This window comes from Megascapheus bottae, chromosome 2 (assembly GCF_031878675.1).
Source record: "Megascapheus bottae isolate mThoBot1 chromosome 2, mThoBot2.hap1, whole genome shotgun sequence".
Lineage (NCBI taxonomy): Eukaryota > Metazoa > Chordata > Mammalia > Rodentia > Geomyidae > Megascapheus > Megascapheus bottae.
Genome location: NC_143510.1, coordinates 50,727,984 through 50,736,926, shown reverse-complemented (window position 1 = coordinate 50,736,926; position 8,943 = coordinate 50,727,984). Strand labels below are relative to the sequence as shown.

Here is an 8,943-nt window from a genome sequence, read left to right as displayed (position 1 = left end):
GAACCCAGGGTCTCAGGAGCTTGCTTTGTTTGCGGATCTGGGCCGGCGGTGCCCCGCTCCCCGCTCGCTCGGCTCTGGGTCTGGGCCATCGATCGCACTGGGTTTCCGGCTACATTAGCATCCACAAGACCAGGGCAGCTAGCCCACCTCCTGCCGCTAGCTCGACAGTGGGTTTGAATTCCCAGCTCCGGCTGGGCGGAGGAGAGTGGAGCAGTAAAACAACTGGTTGGGCTACCAGCTCCCAATACGGAACTCATTTGGATGATAGAAGCTTACATGTGCACAACTGAAAAGTGATCCCCCCACACACACCCCTACGTTATTCAGATAATTCCATTTTCTTCCCCCTTCAAAGCTAGTCAAAGTTGCCGAGGTGCACTGTCTGAAATTCAGTGTGTTAAGTATAGTTTGGACTTTAAAATAGGCAAACAGTGGCAACGCCGAAATAGTGCCCACTTAGGTTCAGAGCTCAGCCACAGCACCCGAAGTCACTAGATATGGGTGCTAGCCAGTACCTCCTCGGTTACCGGGAGACCCAAGGCACCGCTTTTCAAGCCTTAGGAGAAAACTGCAGTGTCTCCTTTTACTCTGACAACTCTCTCCAGTATTAAATCTGGAGGTTGCACAGACACCATCAACACCACAGGGACAAGTGTCCCTTCCAGATTGGGAATGTCTGAGAACAGACCAAGGACCTTAATTAAGATTTAGTTACTCGGGGTTCTTCTAAATTTTCTCTAATTATTTAAAAGCCAACCCTCCCCCAAGCTGTTGGACCTTCCTGTATAGCTAACTCTTAGGAAGTCTTGAGACAAGTCTTTTTTTCCCTGGATTTACCAGGATTCTGACTTCCTCTTTATTCAGGCGAGGGCATAACCCTCTGCCCCTCCCCCCTGCTCATGGTTGCCAGAAGTGGGATGCCCCAGCCTTTTCTGCTTTGGGTGGGGCCTTTGTAAGAGTACCCCAAGGCTTGAGGTCTCCTTCTCCCTGCCCTCATGGGCTCTGCAGAGTGGTTGGGTATTAGGGGCAAAGGAAAAATGGGACTTGGTCTAGATTTGTTAGCCTCCCTAATACAGGAATAAGCAAGAGGGAGGGGGAACAAGATTTCAAGGCAGAATGCATAGGGCTGTGAGATCAGTTCAATGCGGGGGAGGGGGGGTAGGCCCTAGTATGGCTGAGTGGTCTGGTGGAAGAATTTAGAGGAGTCTCCAGGACTGGAGCCAGGCAGCCAGAAAGAGTAACTGTGGGGGGGGGGGTAAGGGGGAAGCAAATGATACACAGCGGAAGCAAAGGGAAGGCCTTTCATGGAGGCTCAGAGGGTTCATGGCTACAATGGATTTACACCAGCTACTTACTAGCCAGGACCTAGGCTCAGAAGGTTTGCTGGCTTCAAGAAGTAGAGCTTATTTCAGTAGCACCAGGAGGTCTTTAGGCTCCTGCCCAGTCATCTTACACAACATAAAATGTCCTCTCAGAGTGAAGCCCAGGATTAGAACCACAGGATTGAAGCTTAGGGCCAGCTCCCTCTCCCCTACCCTCTTCCAGGCACTCTCACAATTCCCATATCCCAGCCCAGTTTCCATTCCAGTTCCTGCAATATAGACCTTCTTTTCTGAAGCTAGTTTCCATCACCTCTGGGCTGTCCACATTATTTTTTACAGCCCCATGATCCTCAGAGCTCTCTCCTCTCCCAGTCTACCGCCCCCCAATTTTCTCTCTGCCAGTAATTGCTTGGGACTAGCAATGGCAGCTCATCAACAGATTCTGGCTGGTCGTATATTTTTGTTACCCCTGCAACTGCTCTTCCTTTATTATTATACATTTGTTATTTTTATTATTCACCTGAGCTGGAGAAAATAAAGTGGGGAATGGCTAGAGAGTGGGGGTGGGGTCCCAGTCTTTTTGAGCAGAAGAGGCCATACATACATGAGGGCCAAGGTTTAAAAATTGTTCTAAAAATCACATTGTCATACATCCATGTTTTAATTATTAATATTAATATGATGAAGCAACTCTGTACAAGGACTATATAAAGGGGAAACGTGCTACAGACAGATGTTTGAATAGGAGGTACATTACAGAGAGCTTGGAAGGAAAGCAAGGGAGGGGTTACAACTCACAGGGACTCCACTAGGTGCTAGCGACAGACAAACAGACACAAATTGACAAAGAAGCTCACTGAAGTCAAGTTTAAAGCAAAGGAAAAAGAATATTGCATATCTTTGAGTCCCCCCTAGTGTCCCTCCCCCCACCTTTTTTGGAGTGTTTAAGTCTCTTTTCTATTAGGCTGTGAAAATTAGGCCAGAGTGGTGGAGCTTGAATCCAGCAGTCATAGGAAGGTCTGCAAGAAGGGGTAGAGAAGTTGATCAGGCTGGGAGGAGGTTAAGAGCCTTATTCCCAGGACCAGATCACAGAGGCTGTGGACGACTGCAAAGAAGATGACTTTCTAGGAATTTATAGGTGGCTGAGAGTAAAATAAGTATAAGTGGGTGGGGAAGTGTGTTGGGTGTCAGGTGCCCAGTGGAGGAGGGAGGCCTGTGATTGTATCTCCTCTACAGGGTTGCAAGAAGACTATGAAGCTGCCTATTTGTAAACTTATGTAGAGATTGTGGGGCGAGCCCAAGGGTTTGCTGGGCTCAGATGTGTATACAGATACCTGTGCTCCTTCACAGCCCTGATAGAGACTTGGAACTCAGCATTGTGGGGAGAATGGAGCACTCTCTGGATTGCCCGTGGAGGAGGGGGGACATTCTCCCCAAGCTGTAACTGTTTCAAGCCAGCAGGCACCCTGTGCAGATTGTACTCAACTACTACCAGTCTCCTGCTTTTCAACCTCTTTGCGTTCACAGGGGTGAGAGAGCCAATGATAAGTTTGGGTGCCTTAGGAGAGACGAATAAAAACTGGGTGCAGGAGAGCTGGTGGGCCTCTCAGTGGTTGCTGTCTCCTTAGCCAGCCTAGAATCTACAAGACTGAGGCCTATGGGGCTTTGTAGTTAAAAGGCCGTTGGGCTGAGAGAAGCCACTCTTTGGCTTCCAACTGGTTCTAGCAATGGGCCCCTCTCTCAGCTCTGGTCTTGTACTACGTGGCTAGCCGGTGGGGAGGCGGAGGCTGCGGGGTCCTGAGACAAAGGGCGATGTTGGGGGGCGGGTAGGGAAAAGACAGAAAGGAATTGGGTGGGGAAACTGCAGCGCCCCCCTCCTTCATTGTCGCCAGCCTGGGAAAGGGGCTGAGAGGGGCCTCCACAAGCCGGTAGCCCTTTTAAGGGCAGATTCTCCTCCCGCCTCGTAAATTACGCCGGTCCAGCCTCCGGCCGTGACCGTGAACGCCAGCGGGGAAGGGAAGATCGGCGGCCGCTACCGTGGATGCCGGAAACTCTTCCCCGCCAATCAAGGCTGCGCTCTACAGCGCCTTCCACAGCCCCTGGCTTCTCAGGGGGCGAGGTGGTGGCACCTGAGTAGTTACTTGAGCCTGTGGCTGCGTGGATTCGACTCTCAATTCCCCTCTGGCTGCTATCCGGTCTGCAGCGGCCTGGGCCTAGGGAAGGGTGGCTAGCAGCGCACACCTGTGAGCCGCTGTTCGCCCAGGGCGGGCAGGGGGAGAGGGCTGGAGACCCGGGGACCTTCCTGCCAACCTGTTCTACAGGGGACTCATGGCCTATGGTCTCCTTGTCCACAACCCATTCTGCCAAACGTGGGCACTTCAGCTCACTCCGGTGTCCATGCTGGGAGGATCCAGACCTGGGTGGACTTTGGGCCTTCCCTTTTCCAAACTGCAATTCCTCCTTGGTCACCCCGCTTTGCCTTGCCATTGGGACCTGCAACACTCTCCACTAATGCTTCATTCTTGCTCATTCCTTCCAGCCTCTCCTAACCCCACTAACGGGGGTTTGGGTGCCTTGATTCCACTCTTTCCATCCTCGCCTGCTCCTTCAAGTAGAAAGACTTAAGATCTCGAAGGGGAGTGGAGAAAAGAGGGTGATTGGACCGCTGTTTCTCCAGATCCACAATAGGAGGCACCAGTTCCACCTCGAAGAAACCAGCCTCACACAGCTTACCCTAGTCTTCCCAGTCCCTCCCCACCCTGGTGGCAGCTTGTACGCTTCCACCCTCCCGGTTTAGGTTTCTCCCCTTCTCTCTGGGACCTGGCAGGGCCTGCCGGGGTGTGAGCGAGTGAGAGGGAACCACGAACAAAACAGACAAGAAGACGTCCAGGGAGGGCCTGGCAGAGACGGCTGGCGTTCTAAGCGGGGGACCATGTCCCAGGCGATGCCCCCACCCACCCTTACTCTCTGCCAGGACAGGCTCAGTTTGGGGCAAACACCCAGGTCCTGCATTCTAAAAGAAGGAGAGGGCTTGCTCCCTCAGTAGAAGTCTTTTCTTTTTCATTCTCCGGTTCTGAAACCAGATCTTGACCTGCTGGTCACTAAGATTCAAGCGATCTGAGAGTTCCCTCCGACGTTGGCGTGTGATGAACTCGTTGACCAGAAACTCTCCCTCCAGCTCCGCCAGCTGCAACTTCGAATAAGGCTTGCGCTTCTTCCGTGAGCGGCTGTGGATCGGGTACCAGGGCGCGCCTGGGTGGAGATGAATCGTAGGGTTGGCCAGAGGCTCAACTAGTGCACAGCCCAGTGCCCTAGGCCCTTCCCCAGATCCTTTCTCCTTGGACCCTGACCAGACGCTCCGACCGTTCCTTTCTAGTCTGGCAATCAGGCACCCAAACACCTCCTCCGCCAGAGACTTCTCCTTACCAATCCCCCCTACTGCACTGCTCTTTTCCCTTACACCCTCGGCCCTTTGCCCGGTCGAACCTACTTCCTGCAACCTTTCCACGTTCTTAGCACTTCACATCTCCCCAAACCTTTCCTGTATTCGCTTCCCCTTTCTCTAGGCCAGCTCTCACGTCCTGCAAGACCCCACCCTCATTAGTTAGAACAGACATGGTCCAGAGGCAGAGAAGCGTGCACACTGTTTCTTAAAAATAAAGGTAAGGGGTGAATGGGGAGAGAGAGAGAGAGAGAGAGAGAGAGAGAGAGAGAGAGAGAGATGAGAGAGAGAGAGAGAGAGAGAGAGAGAGAAAGAGAGAGAGAGAGAGAGAAGGAAACAGGATCTCCTTCCCCACCTTGTGACCCCCAAACCTGGGGAAGTCTAGCTCAGGATTTTTTTTATCTCCGAGGTTCCCCCCGACCCCAAGCCTGGAGCAAAGGAAATCTCACCAGTTGTTTTTATGGGGATATTTACATGTTTATAGGGTTCCCCCCCCCGCCCCTCCCGCCTCTGCTGCACCTCTTTTTAAAAGAAGCGCTTCTTCACAACTCCCCAGCCCGCCCTGGCAAGACGTCCGGTGAGAGTTAGCCGTGGTCTAGGGGCCTTACCGCCGGCCGAAAGCCCGCCGCCCGGGTTCAGCGGTGATACCAAGCTGCCAGGGTCTCCCGTGCCGGTGCCCTTGTTGCCTTCATTGAGTAAAGACGAGCTGGAGTCGGATTCCAGTGACTGACACGATGGTGGGTCGTGTGGGGGTCCGGTGCCCCCCTCGCCACCGCCGCCGCCAGCTGCGTAGTCGTACTTGAAGCCGAGCGCGGGCGGCCCCGACGGCTCCAGCTGCAGCAGCGCGGCCCCCGGCCCGGCTCCCGGGTCGCGCCCGCGCTCCTCACGCTTCATGCCCCCGCCGCCGCCGCCGCCCTCCGCGCACGGCTCGCGGTAGTAACCCTTGCTGTCCTCCACCCTCGCCAGCTCGCACGTGCGGCCGAAAGGCGGGTTGAGGGACACCGGACTGCCGAGGTAAGGCTGTGGGTAGCCATTGCATGGCTCAGCCGATGGCCAGGGCAGCGAGCACACGTTGTCGCGACGTGGGTAGGACAGCGAGGGCAGTCCGGGGAGTTGCGCCCCGGACGCACGGAAGTTGGGAAAGTAGAAGGTGTCTCCTGTGTGGATGTTCACCAGCGGCCCCACAAACCCAGGATTCAGGAGATTATGCTCGCCCATTTCCGCGGGGCCCGACCGGCAGCTTCTACTTTATTGCTATCTGACATTAAACATAGTTAAACCTGCACCGGCCACCCATTGGCCGCCTCGCTCACGTGGGCGCCGCAGCCAGGGGGAGGGGTGGGGACAGGAGATTCCCCCCCCCCCAACACCAACTCCAACTTCTCCCTTCCCCAATCCTTAGTGGAGGTGGGGGTGATGAAGGGGGGGGGTCACAGGTTTATTCGCTGGATTCTGGTTTTGTAAAAGAAAAAAAAATCCTATAAAACCTAGCGCCGATGGTGAAGCGATCGCCTGACACGGGGCAAGAGGGGGGGAGAAAAAGCCACACCAAAAAATATCATCACACGCACACCCCTGCACAACCCCCCAGATGTATTATCTTATCACCAACAGCTGGCCAAGTACAGCCCGCCCCTCTTTAATTAGCTCCTTTATTAACTAAAACCGTTGGAATTTACAATATCTCCCCAATAAATTACTATTAGATATTGTGTCATATAAAGTTTACTGGCTGTTTAAGGAGACGGATGAGCCCTTTGGCTCGGGGTTTATTTACAGTAGAGGCGAAGTGGGGATAAGGACAGGTTTTCCTGCGGTTATCTTTCCTAGCCTTGCCGCTGTGGTGTTGGTCAGCCCCCTGCTCCTTCTCCTGAGGAATTTGTTGAGCTATTTTGGGGTCCTCTCATCTAAGAAAGAAAGAATTGATAACATCGGTTCTCACCCACCCAAGCCAGGAGTTATTACAGCCTTACACTTTCGTTCACTCGCAAAGGGAGGATGGTAAGGCAGGCAGAGGAAACGGGGGGGGGGGGGGGGGGGGGGGGAAGTGTCCACAGAGCATGGACCTGCCTACCTGCTTCTTGAAAATCGGGGAGAGCTCACACTACTCTCTTGTGAATTCTGGGAGGCTTAGGAGCTTATGGGGTCCTCAGTAAGGTTTGGCAGGTCCCAAAGCCTGAAAATTCTTCCAGATTCCTACTGCAAAGGAGACTACCTACACCCCCCAAACCACCAGCCTGCTCCGAGACCATCCAATAATGGTACGGGAATCAGCAGGAGGTTGCTTCTCCAGCGGGCTGAGAAAGGGGGTAAGAACCACAGACAATTATCTTGTTGGGGAGTTAAAATGGTAACTTATGATGTAAACCTCGGAGGTTCCTTTCAGAGACAGCTGAGAACCTATCGCTAGTTTTAGGTCTTGATAGTGCACTCCTGCCAGTGCAATTCGGATCTCAACTAGGAGCAGAGCACAGTCAGGGGGGATTTAAAAGATGTATTTTCTTGACTCCATACTAGAAAATAAATCATATTTATGTTGAACTTTTACCCGGATTACGAAGTATAAGATTAGATAAATGAGTCGGCAAGCTATACAGTTTTTAAATGGGGGATTTTATAGAAAATTGGAGAGATGGGTAGAGTCTGAATAGAAGAGAAGGAACCCCATATACATGAAATTATCATGAGGATTAGCCAAGAGCAGACCAAAATGGAAAAGGTTCTCTCATCTGTCTTTCCCCCCTCTCTCCCCCCCTCCTCTCTGCAGGACTCGGCAGAGAGAAATGCAGATTCTTCAAATTCCACCGCTCCCCCAGCGATTTCATATACCTAACCATAGCTGCTCACCCCCTCAGAAATGCGTCCCCGCGGGCGCCGCCCTGTCCCACGCAGCTTGGAGCCCACCCTTCACCCTGGCTTGGCAGCTCTTTCCCCACCCCAGCCAGCCAGGCAAATCTCCCAGTCTCTCCAGCCCCCACAATCCCTCCCCAGGCAGGACCAACACAGCAGAATCGAAGACTGAGCGATGAGGCTGACAGCCTGAAGACGTCAACGTCCAGTCAGAATGGGGAGATACTGGGGTGCCAGGCACTGGACAAGGAAATCTGGCCTGGATTGGCCCTTTTGTGCCTAATTGATAACAAAGCCGAAAGGCTGCAGAAAGGAGTATCTCATACACAAATTTCATATCATATCACCCGCAGCATCTTAATGTTCCCCTTTCCAAGATGTATTCATGAGCGCAAATAAACTTTTAGTTTTTCCCAATTTTTATTTGGGAGGAGGGTATTTTGGACATAAGATAAATGGTGTAACTTAAATACCGCCGATTTCAATTAGATCAGTGTGCTGGCCGCGGTCTCCGCCCAGGCTCTCCAGTCCTCGCCAGCTCAGCCGCTATTGTTGGTGTCAGGGATGTCGAGCTGCCGAATAATAACTAGCCATTGTGGGGTGGAGTCTCCCCAATCTCTTTTCCCTTTTCTGATGACGATAGTCTCCTAGAAAAGATACACCCCCCCCCCAAAGAAAGGTCTCAACTTCTCCCCATCCCTCCCCAGTTCACAAATCTCTAACGGGGAGCTCTTCTCTCTTTTTTTTTCCTGAGCCAGAGGATTAGACACCGAGAGCGACGGCCACAGGGAGGCAGATGCAACGCAGGGGGAAAAGGGGATGGGGTGACGGTTTTCTTCTTTCAGACATGCTGCTTCTCCCAGTCTGGTGTGGACCCATCAAACAGGGCCCATTTTCTCCAGGTTTCACATTCCGTACAGACACACGCACAAATAACCTTCTTTCTTTTGTGAACTCAGTTCTGATTTCCCCGCTGAAAAACCATCAGCAAAATGTGAATCCTTAGGGTCTAGCTCCAGAAGGCCCAGTGTAAAACTAAAGATTTTTAAGACCGTGCCATGGACCCAGGCAGCTAGTATCTCTGTGCATCACCATGGCTCTGTTTGCCTCTAAGTAATACATCACACATGCAACTCTGTTCACAGATTCAGTAACTGGGCGCTGACAAAGTTAAAAAAATACATAAAGAAAAAGAAAGAAAAGGGGGGGTAAGGTTTCCAACCTGGATACCCGGGCCCAGCGGGAGGATAGGGTATAAAGCTTCAAATAAAAATCTAGCCTGGGCAAATGGTGCTTCTTAGGAGCCCGACGACTGGTTAAGGAGAATAA

At 52.4% G+C, this 8,943-nt stretch overlaps 1 protein-coding gene across 1 annotated transcript; it reads right to left on the bottom strand.

Moving 5' to 3' along the window:
- Positions 1-4,335: 4,335 nt before the first annotated feature.
- Hoxc12 (homeobox C12) lies at positions 4,336-5,982 on the bottom strand. Its single transcript, XM_090356328.1, has 2 exons — positions 5,373-5,982; positions 4,336-4,574 (listed from the first exon to the last, which is right to left on the bottom strand). The coding sequence occupies exons 1-2, from the start codon at positions 5,980-5,982 to the stop codon at positions 4,336-4,338; spliced, it is 849 nt and encodes a 282-aa protein (XP_090212454.1).
- Between the last annotated feature and the right edge of the window lie 2,961 nt (positions 5,983-8,943).

Coding starts and splice junctions, on each gene's coding strand:
- Hoxc12 (XM_090356328.1), bottom strand. CDS start 5,982: ATGGGCGAGCATAATCTCCTGAATCCTGGGTTTGTGGGGCCGCTGGTG. Junction 4,575..5,372: donor CGGCGGGCTTTCGGCCGGCG/GTAAGGCCCCTA, acceptor ATCTCCACCCAG/GCGCGCCCTGGTACCCGATC.